Genomic DNA, 20656 nt, shown 5'->3' with positions numbered 1-20656 from the left:
GACAAATAATGGTCCTCTTTCACAACATTACATTGAAGATATTCTTTGATGAGGGTAGGGGGCGTGAGCACAGCAATTTCACTTTTTTGTATAGAATAGAATGGATTTTTTTTTATGGCCTCACCATAAATCCGGTTATTGGGCTTTGCCATTAAGCTCTTAATTCAAATATTAGAAATGCATTACTGACATTGCTTGATAAGCACATAATCTATATGCTTGACCTGTAGAAAAATCACAAAAAATACTTGTGAGGATGTCAAAGAAGGAATGATTGTCATCAGAACATCAAGGAAATCCTGAATCGAATTGCAACACCAGGGCTGTGATAAACCATATTGATCCCATATTATCTTGTCTACGGACAACATTCAAACAAATTGGATTTCCTAGTTAATTAAGTTTTAAGCTTTTGTCAGAAAAGTCAAATAAGCTAACGGTGGGAACCAATAAATCTTCCTGGTTATACAATATCATCACATGAAAACAATGTTAATTAAAGATTTGTGGATCATATTCATCGATAAAAAGTCTGCCTTACTTTGGGATAAAGTTTCAAATTAGATTGCAAACAGAAAAAAACGCATGTTCTATTATTAATATTTTTAATTACAAAGTTAGCTCTGTGAATATTGCTGTGACATTACTGTGGTCAGCTTAGCTAAGGCAAAAATATGGGTACACAAATGATCATCTCAATTCCCTCTGGGTGGGAATCATTGCCATATATGCTGGTTATAGAGATGTTATAATATATAGTTATTGTTATGAGCAACAAGGATCTCCCTGTTGCTTCATGTTTACCTAGTTACTAAATTTATTTGGGCAATTGCTATGCAACTGCCTCGCATTTGAATCTGGGGTTGGTTATCATCTAGCTTGGCCTTTTAATTAGGGTGAACAGCTGATTATTGAGCCATTACTTTACATTTACTACAAAAACGGTCAGTGAATTAGTCAAGGCACTAAATGATAGTTTCAGGCTTACATTTTAGTCACGGAAAACAGTAGCATTTAAAATCTAATTTTTAATAAAAATGTTAAAATAATAAAGTTCAGCCAAATTAAAACACCAAATCGTAGATTCAAAAAAATCAAGGCCAATTACATTGTCGTTAGACATGGGCGAAGTTATCAAAAATTTGATTTGGCTGCCTTGCCGAAGTTCATAAAGAAATTCAACTCATTACAAATAACTTTGTCACAAATCACATTCCATTGTATGTAGCTGGTGTAATGATGGGGAATGGCAATCACCCCCCCCCCCCCCCCCCGTCATTGAAACCCTCAGATGCCAGTCACATTGAGGCCTTTCAGAGGTTAATCAAGGCTTAAAAACAAAAAAAATTATATTCGCCTCATCCATTTGCTTGCTGGCTAGGCGCGGTGACATCATCATTGATGACGTCACCATGCCCTGCCAGCATGATGACATGGTGACGTCACACATCAGCGCACACGAGATTTGGCACTTTTTCTTCAATCAAGATGGCCGCAAGAGCCTCTCCGTGAGCAAATGGATGAGAGGAGTATGTATTTTTTGTTTTTTACTGCCATTTCAGGAAAAATGTATTTGTTACCATGAAGTCCTAGGAAATTTGGCTTTGTGGCGAATCAAATTTTTCCTGAAATTTGGATCAAAGTCCACTTTGTTAACTTCCACTCGCTCAACACTAACTGTCTTATTAACAGCCAACAACAATTATATATCCAAATTTCTTGTTTAGCACAGGTGGTTATTTATCCACTCATCCCTGCCGTTAATGGTCAGGCTTCACAGTCAGTAGTTCAACTTGCTGTCTGCAGTATCCTTTCATGGGTGCGTTGTGCACATCATACAGAAACAAGGGATGATGTGAGTTCTTTGCTCTTCCTTTGTTTTTTCAAATAAATATTCTGGGTGATCATAAGTGGCTTCTAAGGGTTAAACAACATAAATAAATGCCAAAAAATGTCCCTGTTAGGCGGGTCCCTACTCTGTCCCTATGTAAAGCAAAGGTCTCTGTTAGGCGGGTCCATACTATGTCCCTCTGTAGAGCAACCCCACTCAGTGTCCCTATTAGGCCCTATCTGGCTCTATGCGATAAACTTAATGTGAAGCCATGTATGAAATATTCGCCCAGGGTCGTCTCCACTGGTGAATTAAGCAACATCTTCAGTAGGCAACAAGGCTCAAATCCAAGATAGTTACAAAATATGCTCTGGATATGTTTTTATTAATCGGTGCATCATGGTAAGCACCTCATTAGGGTCTCCTGAGAAACAGAAACATGTCTGAGCATGCCTGAGAGGGACAGTTTAGTGTTCTTGATTTATGCTGTCTAAACCTTAGCAGCCACCTATGAGGATCATCCAGAGGATCTACAGTATTTAGACAAACAAAGGAACTCACCTGGTTACTGTATGATATCCACAATGCACCCATGAAAGGATACTGCGAATATCGAGTTACAGGCTACTGACTGAGAAACCTGACCATCAAAGGGAGGTGTGAATGGGTGAATAAGTGATGTTAACCCCTTCTATCCTGGGCCAGTTTTCACCTTCCTGCCCATGCCATTTTTTGCAAATCTGACATGTGTCATTTTATGTGGTAATGACTTTGGAACACTTTTACTTATCCAAGCCATTCTGAGATTGTCTTCTCATGACACATTGTACTTTATCACAGTTGTAAATTTGAGTCAATATATTTCACCTTTATTTATCAAACAAAATCAAATAATTAGTTAATTACCAAAATTGTAGAAAAATTCTCAATTTTCTAAATTTCTTTGCTTTTAAAACAGAAAGTGATACCTCATAAAATATTTATTCCTTAACGTTCCCCATATATCTACTTTATGTTGGCATCATTTTGAAAACATAATTTGTGTGTTATTGCACAGGATGTGTAATTGATTCTGTATTTCTTAGGTCCGCTTCACATGTATCAGTTTTGCCTGGCTAGTTGTTTTCAGACAGGAGCCAAACACAACTGAAATATCTGTATTGCACTTCAGTGCACAGATCCGGCTTCCATACATTGAATGCAGAGTTTTTGTGTCTGGCGCTATTTGACATCTGGAGTCATAAATGATGTGATCGATGTATATGAACCATTCCATAAAAAACTATGGGATCAGTTCTAGTTTCAGTTCCCCTCAGGAGTTTTCTGCACCACACCAGAGGGGAAGTAAGCCGGATCACTCAATATATGTGGGTCTTACCCAAAAAAAACTGTTGTAATTTTGCTACTGTTTATAAGAAAGCCAAGAAAGCCATTCTTCACATGCAGAGAATTGATATGCTGAGTACGGTACTCAGATTGCCACAACTTTCACCAAACAGACACCTACTGCCCATGACTAGGAGGCCCATCTCTGCCTTCGTCTCCTCTGCCACCACAATTGATACAATAAGCAACAGGAGTAGCACTAGCACCAGTCAACACAAGTTGCTGAATGTGATGCAACAGTTTTTTCAACCGCCGATCCAACCTGACACACATCAGCAGATGGATGCTCGCCGCCTGAACAACAAGGTTCAGTCATACCTGGACTATGCCCTTGTTCCAGCACATACCTTGTGTCCTTACCACATAAACTTCAGCATCAGCAGTGTTTCAGTGGAGCCCCATACCCATCGCCAACCTGCTTGAATGGGCATGGGCACCATGTCAATTACCCTTCTCTCCCTGTTGTGCCAGTGGTTGGGATCCACCTGCAGTGGGCATGGCTGCCAACAACCCATGTGGTTGTTGCAGGCCATGGCCTTCGCTTGTCTTTAAAGGCCTCCCAGCCTGTCTCTAGGGCTGGCAATCCATTGGTATTTTAGACACCTACCCCAGTGGGAAGGTGCCTTAGCTTTAGGTTCTCTAGTTCTCTAGTGAACAGTTTCAGTGTGCTTTACTGCTGTCCCGCAGCTGTAGGAACAGCAAACAGCTGCAAACTCTGCAAGGACATTTAGAACAGTCCTTGTAGAGGTAAGTACTGACCATCTGCGGTTAAACAGGCAACAAGCGGTTAAACAGGCTGTTACCACCCATTACCATGTGTATTCCCATAACTATATATATATATATATATATATATATATATATATATACAGTGCCTTGCAAAAGTATTCACCCCCTTTGTTAGGAAGCCCATAAAAAGCTCTGGTGCAACCAATTGCCTTCAGAAGTCACATAATTAGTAAAATGATGTCCACCAGTGTGCAATCTAAGTGTCACATGATCTGTCATTACATATACACACCTTTTTTGAAAGGCCCCAGAGGCTGCAACACCTAAGCAAGAGCCATCACTAACCAAACACTGCCATGAAGACCAGGGAACTCTCCAAACCAGTTATGGATAATGTTTTTGAGAAGTACAAGTCAGGGTTAGGTTATAAATATTTTTCCAAATCTTTGATGATCCCCAGGATCACCATCAAATCTATCATAACTAAATGGAAAGAACATGGCACAACAGCAAACAATACTTAGTGCACCAATCAGTAATCTGTAGTAAGACCTGCTAAAATATGAAGTTGCACGTAGTGCGAAAAAGTATTCTAATCACTGCCGATTAGCGCAATCACGAATATATTGGAGCACTTGACTATATCTGCATATTAAGCTATTCTAATGTTCTGCCATGCCAACCATTTTCTCCAGTCTCAGGAAACTTATACCAGCTTGAAAAATGTAGCCAAAGTGACCCACGCCTGTATTTAGCGTTACAAATTCACATTACGAGATTTTTACATTGCCGACTTATCGCATTTAATAATATGATCTCGAATTCTCAAAATTTGCGAATATATGACAAATATTCTACAAAATATTCGTAAAATGTAGCAAATTCGAATATAGCCCCTGCCGCTGATCACTATCCAGCAGGACAATGACCCCAAACACACTGCTAAAGCAACACTTGAGTGGTTTAAGGGGAAACATGCAAATGGCCTAGTCAAAGCTCAGATCTCAATCCAATAGAAAATCTGTGGTCAGACTTGCTGTTCACAAGCTCAAACCATCCAACTTGAAGGAGCTGGAGCAGTTTTGCAGGGGGAATGGGCAAAAATCTTAGTGGTAAGATGTGGCAAGCTCATAGAGACTTATCCAAAGCGACTTGGAGCTGTGATTGCCGCAAAAGGTGGCTCTACAAAGTATTGACTTTAGTGGGGTGAATAGTTATGCACATTGACTTTTTCTGTTATTTTGTCCTATTTGTTGTTTGCTTCACAATAAAAAAAAAAAAAACATCTTCAAAGTTGTGGGTATGTTCTGTAAATTAAATTCTGCAAATCCTCAAACAATCCATGTTAATTCCAGGTTGTGAGGCACCAAAACACGAGAAAAGTCAAGGGTAGTGAATCATTTTGCAAGGCACTGTATATATATATATACATATTTATATATATATATATATATATATATATATATATAGAGAGAGAGAGAGACGAAGAAAGTAGGACTGCACTCCAGAATAATGGTGAAATAAAGTGTTGAATCACCCATAGTATGGCAAACTTGCGACGTTTCGGCTCAAGGCTTGAGGAAGGCTCTTGTGAGCCGAAACGTCGCAAGTTTGCCATACTATGGGTGATTAAACACTTTATTTCACCATTATTCTGGAGTGCAGTCCTACTTTCTTCGTCTCTACAATATTGGGTATAGCCGTTACCCTGCGCTGGACCTTGCACCCAAACCTTGGTTGGTGCCCCCGCTGGATTTTTTCCTTTTTTTTTATATATATATATCACTGTCACTTTGACATTACTAATGCTGTCTCTGTTACAGAGCTTAAAGTCTTGTGGAATTACTTTACTATGCCTCCAGTTTCGCCATTTGTCGCAAACTGAGAGGGACAGAATCCTTGAACTAAGAGACCTAGGTTACTGCAGCAGAGACCTAGGCCACTGCAGCAGATCTCTACTTGGCTAGGCCAAGATGTCAGCACTGTTCAATGCTGTGAGTCCCAGAGGTTTGGGAAACAGCGATGAACTGGAATGACAGCAAGAGATGCACAGATGCTAAGCTCTGCATAGACAGATTATCTGATTAGAAGAATGACACATAGTGAGCCTAGAGCGGCAAACAGTGTCTATGCAAACCATCAGAAGGCATTTGCATGACACTGGGCATTGAGCCAGATGTCCAGAAAAAAAAAGTGTTCCATTGACCTCATGCCATCACTCTCAAAGACTATCATGGTGCACAGCAAGATGGCAATGGAGGCTGAAATGGAGGTTTTGATAACCAGAGATTGGTCAGAAGACCAAGTGGAGCCAATCTCATAGGAGCCATGCCTTGCACCTGAAAAAACCCACTGACACCAACGGCACCCCACCTGCCACCAGACTGGAGACCCCAAACCAGGGTGCGCCTGAAGAAAAAGAAAGGGTGCACCTCCCCTTCACTACATGGGCCAAGAAGCATATACTCAAAAAGAAACAGATGGGGTGGCACTACTAGCTTCCCTTGTTTAATCTTAGTGTTGGGGTAATACGCCACCAACAAATGGGCCCACTCGATGCTGCTTGCGGTGCTCAACTTTAAATAACAACTAATAGTTAGTGGCCTAAGGAAGCACAGGAGCATGAAAGTCTGTGTGATATGTGATGTTTGTCTGCCCCTACCTGTTTTGTACAATCCATGTATATGTGGGAAGAAATAAAGAGATGAATTATTTGGATTACGATGGTGGGTGCCACCTCCTATTCTTTTTCTTTTTGGATGGGCCAAGGAGTGCCTGAGTGAGGACTGCTACCGTGATTACTACTGCCACCATCACTGCCTCTACCACTACTCCCATTTTTTCCCTCAAAGGCTTGCTGCATAAGATTCAAGATTTTACAGTACAGAGGGTATCAAAGTCCCAAATATTAGTACTGAAAGGCTGTCGCTTTTCCGTTATATAGTTAGTACAAATAATTAGAGTTGATCGAACCCGAACTGTAAAGTTCGGGTTCGTACCGAACTTTAGGGTTTTCGGCACCCGGATCCGAACCTTTACGTAAAAGTTCGGGTTCAGTGTTCGGCGATTTTTATGGCGCTTTTTGAAAGGCTGCAAAGCAGCCAATCAACAAGCGTCATACTACTTGCCCCAAAAGGCCATCACAGCCATGCCTACTATTGGCATGGCTGTGATTGGCCAACTACAAGCATGTGACCCAGCCTCTATTTAAGCTAGAGTCACGTAGCGCCGCCCGTCACTCTGCTCGTATTAGTGTAGGGAGAGGCTGCGGCTGCTGTAAAGGGAGAGATCAGGGAGAAATCTTATCAAGAACTGGTTTATGTACTCAGCGATCTACAGAAAAAGTGTTTTGTGGGTGCAGTGCACAATTTTTTTAAGCCTGCCTTGAGCCAACTACTGCTGAAAACGAACTTTTTTTTCTTCAGTTAGTCAATATCAATACATGATCGGCAGCAATTTTATGCAACGATAGTGCACCAGCATAGGGTATCTGCAAGTCCAGAAATACAGCTTTGGCATACTGGGGTGAAAAAACCCTCTAATATACTGCACATCTGGGATTAGAAAAGCATAAGTGACTGTCACATTTGGGATAGAAATACAGCTTTTTGGTTAGGGTGAAAAAACCCTCTAATATACTGCACATCTGGGATTACACGTGCATAAGTCACTGTCACATTTAGGACAGAAATACAGCTTTTTGGTTAGGGTGAAAAAACCCTCTAATATACTGCACATCTGGGATTACACGTGCATAAGTGACTGTCACATTTAGGACAGAAATACAGCTTTTTGGTTAGGGTGAAAAAAAAACTCTAATATACTGCACATCTGGGATTACACGTGCATAAGTCACTGTCACATTTTGGACAGAAATAAGGCTTTTTGGTTAGGGTGAAAAAAACATCTAATATACTGCACATCTGGGATTACACGTGCATAAGTCACTGTCACATTTTGGACAGAAATACAGCTTTTTGGTTAGGGTGAAAAAACCCTCTAATATACTGCACATCTGGGATTACACAGCATAAGTCACTGTCACATTTTGGACAGAAATACAGCTTTTTGGTTAGGGTGAAAAAACCCTCTAATATACTGCACATCTGGGATTACACGTGCATAAGTCACTGTCACATTTTGGACAGAAATACAGCTTTTTGGTTAGGGTGAAAAAACCCTCTAATATACTGCACATCTGGGATTACACGTGCATAAGTCACTGTCACATTTTGGACAGAAATACGGCTTTGGCATACTGGAATGAAAAAAGCCTCTAATATAATGCACATCTGGGATTAGACAAGCATCAGTGACTGTCACATTTAGGCCAGAAATACGGCTTTTGGTTACTGGGGTGAAAAAACCCTCCGATATACTGCACATCTGGGATAAGACATGCATAAGTGAGTGTCACATTTAGGCCACAAATACCGCTGTCATATAGAGTTTAAAAAATAATATAGAGTGCAATACCCTACATCAGGGTTTATATTGGCGGTTAATTATTTTCACCATACTTAACCACTTTTTACTTTGCTTTGTGAACGCTAACTATGAGGCACATCTAATAAGGGACGCACTCATGGTCGTGGTGGTGGTGTTGGTGGAGCCTTTGGTGCAGGGAGAGGATGTGGCCGTTCTGCCACAGCTACACGTCCTACTGAAACTACTACCTCAGGTCCCAGTAGCCACCAGAATCTACAGCGATATTTGGTCGGGCCTAATGCCGTTCTAAGGATGGTAAGGCCTGAGCAAGTACAGGCGCTAGTCAATTGGGTGGCCGACAGTGGATCCAGCACGTTCACATTATCTCCCACCCAGTCTTCTGCAGAAAGCGCACAGGTGGCGCCTGAAACCCATGCCCATCAGTCTGTCACATGACCCCCGTGCATATCGGGGAACCTGTCTGAGCCTCAAGTCATGCAGCAGTCTCTTATGCTGTTTGAAGACTCTGCTGGCAGGGTTTCCCAAGGGCATCCACCTAGCCCTTCCCCAGGGATGGAAGACATAGAATGCACTGACGCACAGCCACTTATGTTTCCTGATGAGGACATGGAAATACCACCTCAGCACATCTCTGATGATGACGAAACACAGGTGCCAAGTGCAGCGTTATTCTGCAGTGTGCAGACGGAAAAGGAGGTCAGGGAGGAAGACTGGGTGGAAGACGATGCAGGGGACGATGAGGTCCTAGACCCTACATGGAATGAAGGTCGTGCCACTGACTTTCAGAGTTTGGAGGAAGAGGCAGTGGTGAGACCGAGCCAACAGCGTAGCAAAAGCGGGAGCAGGGTGCAAAAGCAGACCAAAGGCAGCTTCAAGGAGTTCCCTGGCATGGCACTTCTTCACACAATGTGCTGATGACAAGACCAGAGTGGTTTGCACGCTGTGCCATCAGAGCCTGAAGCGAGACATTAACGTTCTGAACCTTAGCACAACCTGCATGACCAGGCATCTACATGCGAGACACGGGCTGCAGTGGAGTAAGCACCTTCAAAACCAAGAAAGGGCTCAGGCCCCTCCTGCTCCCTCTTCTGCTGCTGCCTCGGCCTCTTCCTCCTCCTCTGGAGAAATGTTGGCACCTGCCGCCCAGCAAACAGAGGATGTGCCACCATCAACACCACCTCCGTCACTAAGCATCTCACCATGTCACACGGAAGCGTTCAGCTCTCCATCTCACAAACCTTTGAGAGCTGTTTGGCGCACGTCCTTCCGCCGCCAAGGATCGCAGGGCATCATTCTTTGCCTCCTGTTGCCTCCTCTTCCTACTCGGCTTCCTCCTCCTCTTCTACCACCTCCTTATCCGGTCAGCGACAGACCTTCACCACCAACTTCAGCACAGCCAGGGGTAAACGTCAGCAGGCCGTTCTGAAACTGATGCGTTTGGGGGACAGGCCCCACACCGCGCAGGAGTTGTGGCGTGGTATAGAACAACAGACCGACGAGTGGTTGCTGCCAGTGAGCCTCAAGCCCGGCCTGGTGGTGTGCGATAATGGGAGAAATCTCGTTGCAGCTCTGGGACTAGCCGGTTTGGCGCACATCCCTTGGCTGGCGCATGTGCTGAATTTGGTGGTGCAGAAATTAATTCACAACTACCCCGACATGTCAGAGCTGCTGCATAAAGTGCGGGCCGTCTGTGCGCGCTTCCGGCGTTCTCATCCTGCCGCCACTCGGCTGTCTGCTCTACAGCGTAACTTCGGCCTTCCCACTCACCGCCTCATATGCGAGGTGCCCACCAGTTGGAACTCCACCTTGCACATGCTGGAGAGACTGTGCGAGCAGCAGCAGGCCATAGCGGAGTTTCAGCTGCAGCACGCATGGGTGAGTCACACTGCGGAACAGCACCACTTCACCACCAAGACTGTTTCGAGTACTCCACCAACATGGCCAGTGGCGATGACGCCGTTATTTGCGTTACAATACCACTTCTATGTCTCCTTGAGAAAACACTTAGGGCGATGATGGAAGAGGATGTGGCCCAGGACGAGGAGGAGGAAGAGGGGTCATCTCTAACACTTTCAGGCCAGTCTTTTAGAAGTGGCTCAGAAAGAGGATTTTTGCAACAGCAGAGGCCAGGTACAAATTTGGACAGCCTGGGCCCACTACTGGAGGATGAGGAGGATGAGGAGGATGGGGATGAAGCATGTTCACAGCGGGGTGGCATCCAACGCAGCTCGGGCCCATCACTGGTGCGTGGCTGGGGGGATACGGAGGATGCAGACGATACGCCTCCCACAGAAGACAGCTTGTCCTTACTTCTGGGCAGCCTGGCACACATGAGCGACTACATGCTGCAGCGCCTGCACAACGACTGCAGAGTTGCCCACATTTTAACGTGTGCTGACTACTGGGTGGCCACCCTGCTGGATCCCCATTACAAAGACAATGTACCGTCTTTAATTCCCTCACTGGAGCGTGATCGGATGATGCGCGACTACAGGCGCACGCTGGTAGACGCGCTCCTGAGAGCATTCCCGACTGACGCCGGGGGAAAAGTGGCAGCACAAGTCGAAGGCAGGGGAGGAGAAAGAGGTCGCCAACGCAGCTGTGTCAGCGCCATCACCTTAGAAGGCAGGGTTAGCATGGCCAACATGTGGAAAAGCTTTGTCACCTCGCCGCAACAACCTGACCCAACTGCTGATATGGAGCGTGTTAGCAGGAGGCAGCATTTGAACAACATGGTGGAACAGTACCTGTGCACACGACTACACGTACTGACTGATGGTTCTGCCCCATTCAACTTCTGGGTCTCCAAATTGTCCACATGGCCAGAGCTTTCCCTGTATGCCTTGGAGGTGCTGGCCTGCCCTTCAGCGAGTGTACTCTCTGAACGTGTATTTAGCACGGCAGGAGGCATCATTACAGACAGACGCAGTCGCCTGTCCACAGCCAACGTGGACAAGCTCACGTTCATTAAAATGAACTAGGCTTGGATCCCACAAGACTTGTCTGTACCTTGTGCAGAATAGACATTTATACCACCATCAAACATACATTCTTGTACTCAAGTCAAGTGCAATGATTCGTTTTCTCTTTTTTTTTTATTTGTCCCAATATTTTGGGGGCCTACCCCAATAAAAAAAAAAATAAACATTGTTGGCTACCTCCTCCTCCTTCATTGCTGCCTCCTCAACCTCCGACTCCATATCCACCTCCTTCTCTGAGTTGCAGGTTAATAATTTGTAATTTTTAGTTATTTTATTTTATTTTAAGTTATTTCCCTATCCACATTTGTTTGCAGAGCAGTTGCCATGCTCTTAAGCACATTTTACTGCCTTTTACATCCCTCTAGCCTTTTCAAGGACTATTTTAGAGCCATTTTAATGCAAAAAAGTGCCAATTTTAGTGCCCTAAATTGAAAAAATTCTTATTTTCAATTGTCGGGTGACATTTTACCATTTTTGGCGTATACAAACCTCTGCTGTGCCTGGGTGACAGGGGCCTAAATCTCTCAAAATCCTCTGTTGTATTGCTGGGTGACATGAAACCACTTTTGCCGTGAATGAACCCCTGCTGTGCCTGAGTGACACGGGACTAAATCTCTCAAAATCCTCTGTTGTATTGCTGGGTGACATGAAACCCCTTTTGCCGTGAATGAACCCCTGCTCTGCATTGCTGACAGGGGCCTAAATCTCTCAAAATCCTCTGTTCTATTGCTGGGTGACATGAACCCCCTTTTGCCGTGAATGAACCCCTGCTGTGCCTGGGTGACAGGGGCCTAAATCTCTCAAAATCCTCTGTTGTATTGCTGGGTGACATGAACCCCTTTTGCCGTGAATGAACCCCTGCTCTGCATTGCTGACAGGGGCCTAAATCTCTCAAAATCATCTGTTTTATTGCTGGGTGACATGATCCCCATTTTGCCCTGATTGAACCTCTGCTGTGCCTGGGTGACAGGGGCCTAAATCTTTCAAAATCCTCTGTTGTATTGCTGGGTGACATGAACCCCCTTTTGCCGTGAATGAACCCCTGCTGTGCCTGGGTGACTGGGGCCTAAATCTCTCAAAATCTTCTGTTGTATTGCTGGGTGACATTAACCCCCTTTTGCCGTGAATGAACCCCTGCTCTGCATTGCTGACAGGGGCCTAAATCTCTCAAAATCCTCTGTTCTATTGCTGGGTGACATGTATCCCATTTTGCCGTGAATGAACCCCTGCTCTGTATTGCTGACAGGGGCCTAAATCTCTCAAAATCCTCTGTTGTATTGCTGGGTGACATGATCCCCCTTTGCCGTGAATGAACCCCTGCTCTGCATTGCTGACAGGGGCCTAAATCTCTCAAAATCCTCTGTTCTATTGCTGGGTGACATGATCCCCCCTTTTGCCGTGAATGAACCCCTGCTGTGCCTGGGTGACAGGGGCCTAAATCTCTCAAAATCCTCTGTTGTATTGCTGGGTGACATGAACCCCCCTTTTGCCGTGGATGAACCCCTGCTCTGCATTGCTGACAGGGGTCTAAATCTCTCAAAATCCTCTGTTCTATTGCTGGGTGACATGATCCCCCTTTTGCCGTGAATGAACCCCTGCTGTGCCTGGGTGACAGGGGCCTAAATCTCTCAAAATCCTCTGTTGTATTGCTGGGTGACATGAACCCCCTTTTGCCGTAAATGAACCCCTGCTGTGCCTGGGTGACTGGGGCCTAAATATCTCAAAATCCTCTGTTGTATTGCTGGGTGACATGATCCCCCTTTTGCCGTGAATGAACCCCTGCTGTGCCTGGGTGACAGGGGCCTAAATCTCTCAAAATCCTCTGTTGTATTGCTGGGTGACATGAACCCCCTTTTGCCGTGAATGAACCCCTGCTCTGCATTGCTTACAGGGGCCTAAATCTTTCAAAATCCTCTGTTCTATTGCTGGGTGACATGAACCCCCTTTTGCCGTGAATGAACCCCTGCTGTGCCTGGGTGACAGGGGCCTAAATCTCTCAAAATCCTCTGTTCTATTGCTGGGTGACATGAACCCCCCTTTTGCCGTGAATGAACCCCTGCTCTGCATTGCTTACAGGGGCCTAAATCTTTCAAAATCCTCTGTTCTATTGCTGGGTGACATGAACCCCCTTTTGCCGTGAATGAACCCCTGCTGTGCCTGGGTGACAGGGGCCTAAATTTCTCAAAATCCTCTGTTCTATTGCTGGGTGACATGAACCCCATTTTGCTGTGAATTAACCCCTGCTGTGCCTGGGTGACAGGGGCCTAAATCTCTCAAAATTCTCTGTTCTATTGCTGGGTGACATTAACCCCGTTTTGCCGTGAATGAACCCCTGCTGTGCCTGGGTGACTGGGGCCTAAATCTCTCAAAATCCTCTGTTATATCGCTGGGTGACATGAACCCCCTTTTGCCGTGAATGAACCCCTGCTGTGCCTGGGTGACTGGGGCCTAAATATCTCAAAATCCTCTGTTGTATTGCTGGGTGACATGATTCCCCTTTTGCTGTGAATGAACCCCTGCTGTGCCTGGGTGACATGGGCCTAAATTTCTCAAAATCCTCTGTTCTATTGCTGGGTGACATGAACCCCCTTTTGCTGTGAATGAACCCCTGCTGTGTGAACGTGTGTTTAGTACGGCAGAGAGCATTATCACAGGCCGCAGCCAATGTGGACAAGCTCACGTTTATTAAAATGAACCAGGCATGGATCCCACGGGACTTGTCCGTACCTTGTGAAGAATAGACATTTATACCAGCCTCGACCATCCATTCTTGTACTCAAGTGCACTTATTCTTTGTTTTATTTTGTTATATGTCCCAATATTTTGAGGGATACCCCAATTTAAAAATAAAAAATAACACAAATCAAATTTTTTTGTATTTTATGTTATTTTAAGTCATTTCCCTATCCACATTTGTTTGCAGAACGGTTGTCATGCTCTTATACACACTTTGATGGCTTTTGCAGCCCTCTAGCCCTTTCCAGGACTATTTTAGAGCCATTTTAGTGCCCACAAGTTAGGGTCGGCAGGCCGAACCTGCCGAACCCGAACATCCAGGTGTCCGCTCAACTCTACAAATAATTAGTGTTGAGCGTTTCGAAGCATCCGAAGCGGAATTCGATCTGAAGTTTAAGAAAAATTAGATTTCCCTGCGAAGGGGAATTTCATCACACTTCGTGGTAATTAATCACTTTAACTACAATGGCAAAAAAATACTCACCTCATCCACTTGCTCATGCAGAGGCAGTCTGCTCCTCTCTTGAGTGGAAAAGACCTGCTGAAGGACCTGCCCTGAGCGTGATTACTGATGATGTCACTTCGAGATCATGATGGGGTTTTAACATAGGAATTTGTGATGAATTCTTGTCAAAATTCACCAAAGCAGCCGAATTGAATTTTTCATAAATAATAAAAATAATTCTATAAATAATAATGTCCTACAGTAATATATGGATAAAAACATTTTATGCATCATTTGTTTAATATTCCTAAATTAGTATGATTATTATAATTTAAATCTAAAGAGCTGGAAAACACATAGTGGTCCTACATGCTATCTATGTATGTGACACTTGTTCCATACCTTGCAAACAAGGGTCATCAGTTTTAAAGGTTCTTGAGGGATTGTCAGCAGGGATTAAAAAGCAATACTCATTAGTCACTTCCAGCATCCTGTCTGAAACCTTGTTCTCCACATACTCCTTAACATATTCCTCCTTGTTTTCTTTTTGCTCCATTTCATTAATCGCGTCCATGTCCGTTTCATTGTTAATTAAATCTTTTGAAGATTGTTGATGGGCTGTTAGAATTTTAGAATAAAGATAAGCATTTAAATGGTGCTGCACGTAACCCAAATAAGACACCTACACATCTCCATTTGATTAGTTTTGCCTTATAACATTGCTAGTAAAGATGTATGCAAATAAAAATTCTAAAAATTAATATCTGGCATCTGTACATAAATTTCATAGCCAATAACATTTCATACTATTCATAACATTGTAGGATAGTGGGGAAATTTTGTTAATATATATAGAGCAGTTTTTTGGTGTAAATACACAGAAATTTGTCACCATGTTTATTAAGCTTCTATGCCCTTTTTCTGGCATATATATGAATGTATCATATAATGGTGAGGATTTAGAGGTGCATCAAGTGTAACTCATGGTTTTAGCCTGTACCCACATTCATCAACAAGTTGTGCAACCTGTTTATGGAGGTGCATGCGGCATGGAGAAGAGATGATTGGTGCCCTCCCTGTAAGGTGGGTCAGTCTTGAAAAGACTCCACCAGTGCCTACCCACTAAAGACATTTTCAGTGTATCATAAGTAAGTGGACCAAATTTGACAAACAAAACACAAATATGTACTATATGCATAATAGAGGTGAGAGAATTGATTCTAAATGAACTGGATTCATTACAAATTTCAGGGACAGGTGCTAGGGATTTGGGAAGATATATTTAGTTAGGTAGATTGAATTACTGATAGAAAGTCAGATTTTATCATTAGGAATAGGATAGGGTGAGTCAGTGTATTGTGTGTCTGTTACAGCCAGGGCTGGAGTTTGAGTACTCTTTCATGGTGCAGGAGCTAGCCTTTTTTCCCCAAAAACCTGTTGCAAATATTCTCCAGTCTTCAATAAGTGTATTTGGCAGCATCAGCGCATATAGGTGCCAGCAGCTGTTGCACAATAGTGCCTTTCTCTTTCCACAAACCTGTAGGTTTTACTGCAGACATTTAACAATTATGCTTTTTTCACTAAAAACCTGTTGCAAAGACTTCTAAAGTAAAAATAAGCGTATTTACTGAGCCAACATCAGTGTATATTTTGGTCGTAAGGGTTGTTCACTTGCCCCTCTTTTTCCCTTTAACCCTGTAGCAAAATTTCCTTGTTTAATAATCAGTGTACTAAATCTGTGACTTCTCACTGTTTAAATAGGCTTCAGAACAAAGTGCTTGGTACACACCAGAGTAACAACGGTTGGGGAAATGGAAAATAAAGACCCTTGCCACGTTTTCCCCAATTGAGAATGTGGTGGCTGTAGTACTGAAAACGGCAGAAGCACAGATGGCACAGTCATCCAGCCAGTAGTATTAGCAGGACACAGTTTCCCTCACTTACCCTAGGTCACAGGTTATTATTGAGGTAAAGACAATGACATTTTGGACTAGAGGGCTCACTTATTATCTCAGTCACAATAGAAAGATGTATTTTTCAAGAACTCTTTTTAAAAAAAAGTATCATGGCTTGCAGGTGAGCACCATGTCTAGGAGACTATTTGCACATTTCCGATGTTCCTGTGTGGCTAAGAAGGCCCTCCTAAACATGCCAGCTACAGAACAGTATACCTTTGCACAACTTGGTCTGCAAAGTTTCCATCTTGCTGGAATTCCACCTTGCATATGCTACAGTGTCATGGCTGAGGATGGGGAAAACCCTCAGCCGTGCGATGCCAGAAGATGGTAGGTCGCTACTTGGCCAGGAGCACAGAATTAGGGAGCAGGTCACCTCCTATTGCATCCCTAATCTGACCCTGACTCCTAGCTGCATGAGCCGACCTTGAAAGTAGGAGGGCTCATGCTCCGGAACCCTCGGATCCCTACTAACCCTCCGCAGATCCCTGGGCTAGGAGCTGGGTAGACAGCCCGTTCCTCCTGGACGCGGAGAAACAGGAGTCTAAAGTGGCCAAACTGCAAGGGGAAACATAAACAGACATATGGCAATGGCAGGTAAGTGAAACAAGAACCACCCTTACCTGCCACAGACACACAGCCTGGAACCCATGTGCAAGTGCTGCTGTCCACAACAACACAAAAGACACAGCACACACCACACATCACACGGGAACCCAGGAAAACATAAGCTGCAATAAATAGAGACCAAACACACCTTCATAACACCATGTAACATAAGCTTTAACCACAAGGGTGGCCCTCACTGGCAGATGGCATATAAACCAGGAGGATGACTCCAGCTAGCCATGGCTGAAGTACCCCTCAGACTACTGATCTAAACTGAGGCTAAATAGACCATGTAGCCACACCCACACACAGACACACCCAGTGCACACACACTAGGAAGGGAATTAACCCTTCCCACACCAGGGAAGGGAAGACAGCCACTTAAAGGGGACGTGCACACATACAAAAACATTGTGCACAACAAACAAACACATTAGGCACACCTAATAGAAAGGTTGCCAGGTGCAACCGCATGCAATGACAGCGAGCAGCCTAGCAACCAGCTCCAGCTGCTCGACTGCCACATACCTAATGTTGCCAGCGGCAACCACAGGTGAGGCAACATACTTCAGCCCTCACCTGTGATTGACAAAAACCCCAGACCACAGGCAACTGCATGCGGTTCAGGAGTCACGGCCATACCATGGTCATGACATACAGCTTCTGTATGAGCAGTTCAAAGCAGTCAATGATTACACCATACAAGAGACCACCACAGCAGGGAGCATGTAATATTTAGAGCTCAGGCAGTGACAGCTCATCAGGAATATGTGTTGCATACTCAGGCTCTTCATACTCAGGCATGGCTAGGGGAAAGAGACTGACACTCCTTGTGGCAAACGTGCTGATGATAATAACATTGATGACAATAACTCTGGCTATGACCAACCATCGAAGTGGGGGGCATAGCCTTAAAGAACTGGGCCTTTGGACATGTAAGCTGCATGTTTGGTTGCTTACACGCTAACAAGCCTATCATTAGTAGTGATGAGCGGCAGGGGCGATATTCAAATTCGTGATATTTCACGAATATTTGGGTGAATATTTGTAATAAATTTGAGAATTTGCGATTATTTTCTTGATTGCAAAAATAGGCAATGTAATATTCGCGTAATGCGCGCGGAATACAGGTGTGGGTCACTTTTGCTACATTTTTTAAGCTGCTAGAAGTTTCCTGAGAGTGGAGAAAATGGTTGGCATGGCAGAACATTACAATAACTTTATATGCAGATAAAATGCTCCAATATATTGATTGCGCAAATCGGCAATTAATGATGCATATATTTTTGCGCAATACGTGCAACTTCACATTTTAGCAGGTCTGACTACATATTACTGATTGGTGCACTAAGTATTGTTGTGAACTTGTGACATCACAGCACTATGTCTGTAGCATGTATGTATGGACAGCAGAACCTATCGCACTACCTAACACCCTGCACTGGAACCTATCAGCTACACTATATCACGATCTAACCTACACTGACTCTCTCCCACTAACTATCTGTATTATATATAAACTAACTAACTAACTAACTAACTAACTAACTAACTAACTAATGTAATAAGTTTGACACACCAAAGCACAGAGCACAGCAATGACACTGCTGTCTATCTCATAAATGCAAAAAAAATGGCTGCTGGAGAGGTTCTTATATAGTAAAGGGGTAGGCAACTTTCCTATTGTTTGGACGGTTGTGGCATGCCGTCCTTCCCCCCTTCCTCCCCACCTCTACCTCCCGCTCTGATGGTGAACGCCGTCGAGCGCCGTGGATTTTCGACCTGCGGCGAAAAGGTGACCTGGTAGCCGGTCCTCTCGCTACTATACAACTTCCAAGATTGGAGTTGGAGTTCCGGACCGAGACGGGGGAGGAATCAGCTGGTCTCTGATGGACATGGCGGACTGTGCCTCTAGCTAAGAACAGGTCTCAGACTTTATGCTTCAGAGTTCGCGGCTCCGGGCGGCATACTTACCTCTGGGTTGTAGCAGGAGACGGTGGAAATCTCGTGGTGCGGATGAGCAGGTGCGGTTGTGCCTTCACCCTGGATCGCAATGAGCAGCTGCTGATGCCTATGGAGCCTTCTGTGGATGCCCGTGGAGTCTCATGTCACAGGTGATTCGTCCCCGTTGGGCTGTGTCTGTGGTTCCTGTTTGAGGGGTGCCGAGGCCGTAGATAAATACCCGTTGAGGTTCCTATGGTCGCCCGTTGAACGCCAGGAGTCCTGTTCTATCTGCCCTCCAATTTGTGCATTGGTGGAATCGATCCCAGGTGGATACTTTGTGCTGGGGGGGCATAATTCTGCCTTTTGGGTGGATTGGGCGATTTGGGCATTCCTCTCTTAGTGCAAGGCTGTGATTCCCCTGGCCAAGTTATCCGGCTATGTAGTCGCTGTAGCTTATTTGCCCCCCCGCAAGCTGATCTATACTGCTATTTGCGGTAAAAGGGCAAGTACTTCGTTTGTTCTCAGCTGGAATAGCTGAGGCCTTGGTGCGATATTTTCTCCAGGGGTGCTTTAGAGGAATTAATTAATCTAATAGTTGGCCATATTCGCTTGTACGGACACGCCTCACAGTCCTCGGCTGGCACGCTCCTACCGTATCTTCTGGAAACCGCTGTAGTGTTTATGTACTTAGCTGGACACGTTTTTCATGAAACTTTTATGCACTCGGCTGGACAAGTGTTTTTTTTTTTTTTTTCTTTTTCCTTTCAGTATTTATATGTATTTCCTCCACAGGTACTCAGTTTATATGGTCCCAGTTTATGTGTATTTTCCTCACATGTATTCAGTCTGTGTGCATATCTGTTTATGTGTATACATAGGTTATACTTGTGACATTTAGGTGCTTTTGAGTACGATATACAGGGAGTGCAAATTATTAGGCAAGTTGTATTTTTGAGGATTAATTTTATATTTGAACAACAACCATGTCTCAATGAACCAAAAAACCTCATTAATATCAAAGCTGAATATTTTTGGAAGTAGTTTTAGTTAGTTTTAGTTTTAGCTTTTTTAAGAGGGGATATCTGTGTGTGAGGTGACTATTACTGTGCATAATTATTAGGCAACTTAACAAAAAACAAATATATACCCATTTCAAATATTTATTTTTTACCAGTGAAACCAATATAACATCTCAACATTCACAAAATATACATTTCTGACATTCAAAAAACAAAACAAAAACAAATCAGTGACCCAATATAGCCACCTTTCTTTGCAAGGACACTCAAAAAGCCTGCCATCCATGGATTCTGTCAGTGTTTTGATCTGTTCACCATCAACATTGCGTGCAGCAGCAACCACAGCCTCCCAGACACTGTTCAGAGAGGTGTACTGTTTTCCCTCCTTGTAAATCTCACATTTGATGATGGACCACAGGTTCTCAATGGGGTTCAGATCAGGTGAACAAGGAGGCCATGTCATTAGATTTTCTTCTTTTATACCCTTTCTTGCCAGCCACGCTGTGGAGTACTTGGACGCGTGTGATGGAGCATTGTCCTGCATGAAAATCATGTTTTTCTTGAAGGATGCA

The 20656-nt window shown here is 44.0% G+C and overlaps 1 protein-coding gene across 3 annotated transcripts in view; it reads right to left on the bottom strand.

Annotated features, from left to right (window-relative positions):
- BANK1 (B cell scaffold protein with ankyrin repeats 1) overlaps nt 1-20656 on the bottom strand; it is a 713259-nt gene that overhangs the window by 196724 nt on the left and 495879 nt on the right. For 2 of the 3 annotated variants that reach the window (XM_040418216.1, XM_040418217.1), the window contains exon 9: nt 14960-15175. The exons of the other annotated variant lie outside the window; for it this stretch is intronic. In XM_040418216.1, the coding sequence (XP_040274150.1) occupies nt 14960-15175 (216 nt within the window). The remainder of the gene's footprint in view (nt 1-14959; nt 15176-20656) is intronic. 3 annotated transcript variants of the gene reach the window in all.

Source organism: Bufo bufo, chromosome 2 (assembly GCF_905171765.1).
Source record: "Bufo bufo chromosome 2, aBufBuf1.1, whole genome shotgun sequence".
Taxonomy (NCBI): domain Eukaryota; kingdom Metazoa; phylum Chordata; class Amphibia; order Anura; family Bufonidae; genus Bufo; species Bufo bufo.
Note: the sequence above shows the minus strand (reverse complement) of the source record. Positions and strands in the feature narration are given on the sequence as shown.